Genomic DNA, 2,460 nt, shown 5'->3' with positions numbered 1-2,460 from the left:
GAGCATTAAGACCTGCAGTGTGAACGTAGCCTCTTTTAAGTTTTAAAAAGAAGTTAAAAATAAATTATGAGTTATGGTTTATAGTAGTAAGTTGTGATGATGGTTGGGGTAATATATTACTTTTTATTTTAGATGTACGGACAATAATGATATTGTTGATAATGATATTAGTGATTTGTATTTTGTGTATATAAAACGGTGCATATAACCAGGATGTAGTTGAAGTATACGTGTGTTTTTTTGTGTATTTTGTTTTGGGAAATCCATTGGCTTCTGCCTCTACCTATTTGGTCATATCGGGTTAAAATTTTGTTTGTTTTAGTTCTTTAATGTTTTTAGTTTTAGTTTATTAAGGATCTCCATCAGTTATTACCTCAGCAATAACTATTCTTGCTGGGGTCCATTTAAAAACATCATATTAACAACAACATCAGAATTAATTTAGTATTAGAATCATTATACAAATATTAGTTCATTAAACAAACAAAATATATATATTAATGCAATCAAATATACAAATATTAGTACAAAAAAACGCAAGCATATATCTAATAAACACTTAATATTATACTATTTTCTTCAGAAGAATTGCAGCTGTTTTTTAAAAGAACCATCCTTGCTAATCTGTGTTTTTTCCACATGGAAACAGCTCTATACAACACAGAATTTTTATGTATTAGTTTTAGGTAAAGGTAATGTATAATTGTAATTAAAGTAGATTGTCTTGTTCTATACTCATTTTTGTCTTTTAAGAGGGTGTGTTTTAAGAAAGAACATTTTAAGAATGTGACCTAGGGTTGGGCATAATCATATCGTGTGCAATTAATCGTCAGAAAAACATTAATCGATTACTTTTTGGCACTTGATGATTAATACGATTAATGCCACCAGTCTGCTCGGTGCTCCTCTCCGCTTCAAATTTGACGAACATTAAAAATAAAGTTCTGTAATATATTTATCTACACAATTTAAATATGATGTATATCCTGAAAACTGCAATTTTCACACAATTTGGAATAATTTTTTGCAAAGAGCAAATCTTTCCCACTAAATTGGTCATGTGACTTGGACATAAGGGTGTTCAGGGACTCCAGAGGATTAATCATCAAATTAATAGTTATCGGCTAAATACCACAATTAATCGTGATTAATTCTTTTGCCAATATTGCCCAATCCTAATGTGACCAAATAAAATCATTCATTTAAATATACCTTTGTTACTTCCAGTTCTTTGTTTTTGGCCGAGAGAATTTCTTCAAAGCCTTGTCGAGAGACCGCAAGCTCGTCAATCACTTTCTTCTGCTGTTTGTTGAAAACAAATTCACATTTTATTAGATTATACTACACAAACACGTTACAGCTGTGTTTATTAAGCAGCTAATTTCAGCTTCTTACCTCTTGTAAGGCTTCTTTGAGCTGCCTTTTCATAAGCTCTTCTTCTTGTTGCGTTTTTTGCTCCTAAACACATAAAATCACGCTTTAATCATGGAGAACATTTGCTTTAAACACTACAAAGCTAAAGCTACAAAAAGCATGAGCGGAGTTGGGTTTTATGCTAAAAAATAAAGTACAAAAAATAAATAAATAAAGAAGAAAGTCCTCCCACCTCCAGCTGCCTCTTAGTTTCACTGAAGGATCTCTCCAACGTCTCCATCTGGTGCATTTTGGCTCGGAGCGTCTCCAGCTGACCCCGCAGCTCTCGGACCTGCTCCCCCCGCAGAGGGTCCGCCTGTCTGGGTTCTCCTTCAAGAGACGCTACCTGCCTCTGGGTGTCGTCCACCTGCTCCCTTAACAGCAGGATATTCTGGCTGTACCTGCAGGAGATTAGTTACACTGAACCTCCAGAGCCACACGTTTCTTCTAACTTCTAATTTAAGATCTGTTATTTAAAGGCGGACATGTTTGGTGTCCACAGAAACGTCAGAATCTGGGCTAAAAGATCATGAAACACAGTTAAAACCACAACTAGTTGTTTTCACATTTTATTAGATTTGTACTTTTTTTTCCAGTTCCATCCTCACTCTAAGAAACAACAGCAGCTGCTTTGATCCTTCTAATGAAATCTCATAAGTGTTAGCTTTATTTTAGGGCTGTGAAATTAATCGAGTTAACTCTGATTAATTTTAGTGCTGCGTGGGCATAGATTAGAAATTTTAATCGCGATTAAAATTTACAATCACTTTACTGTGGCTGAATATGTAGGCTGTATATTACAATGCACTCAGTGCCAGGTCATGTTTGTAAATGAGAAGTGGTTCTCAAACAGTTTACCTGCATAAATAAAGGTTAAATAAATAAAATAAAATCTCCATGTGTAACACATTATGTAGTTTTTTTTCTTTTTGTCTTATTATGGCTTATTTTATTTTATTTATTTAACCTTTATTTATCCAGGTAAACTGTTTGAGAACCACTTCTCATTTACAAACATGACCTGGCACTGAGTGCATTGTAATATAC

General features: G+C 33.7%; 1 protein-coding gene across 8 annotated transcripts in view; it reads right to left on the bottom strand.

Annotated features, from left to right (window-relative positions):
* The window catches only part of rnf8 (ring finger protein 8, E3 ubiquitin protein ligase), a 9,908-nt gene that overhangs the window by 3,109 nt on the left and 4,339 nt on the right, over positions 1–2,460 (bottom strand). For all 8 annotated transcript variants that reach the window (XM_014015462.1, XM_014015463.1, XM_014015461.1 and 5 more), the window contains exons 4-6: positions 1,607–1,814; positions 1,396–1,458; positions 1,213–1,302 (exon numbers count right to left, since the gene is read on the bottom strand). In XM_014015462.1, coding sequence (XP_013870916.1) covers positions 1,213–1,302; positions 1,396–1,458; positions 1,607–1,814 — 361 coding nt within the window. The remainder of the gene's footprint in view (positions 1–1,212; positions 1,303–1,395; positions 1,459–1,606; positions 1,815–2,460) is intronic.

This window comes from Austrofundulus limnaeus, unplaced genomic scaffold (genome assembly GCF_001266775.1).
Source record: "Austrofundulus limnaeus strain Quisiro unplaced genomic scaffold, Austrofundulus_limnaeus-1.0 Scaffold129, whole genome shotgun sequence".
Lineage (NCBI taxonomy): Eukaryota > Metazoa > Chordata > Actinopteri > Cyprinodontiformes > Rivulidae > Austrofundulus > Austrofundulus limnaeus.
This window is presented reverse-complemented; position numbering and strand designations above follow the sequence as displayed.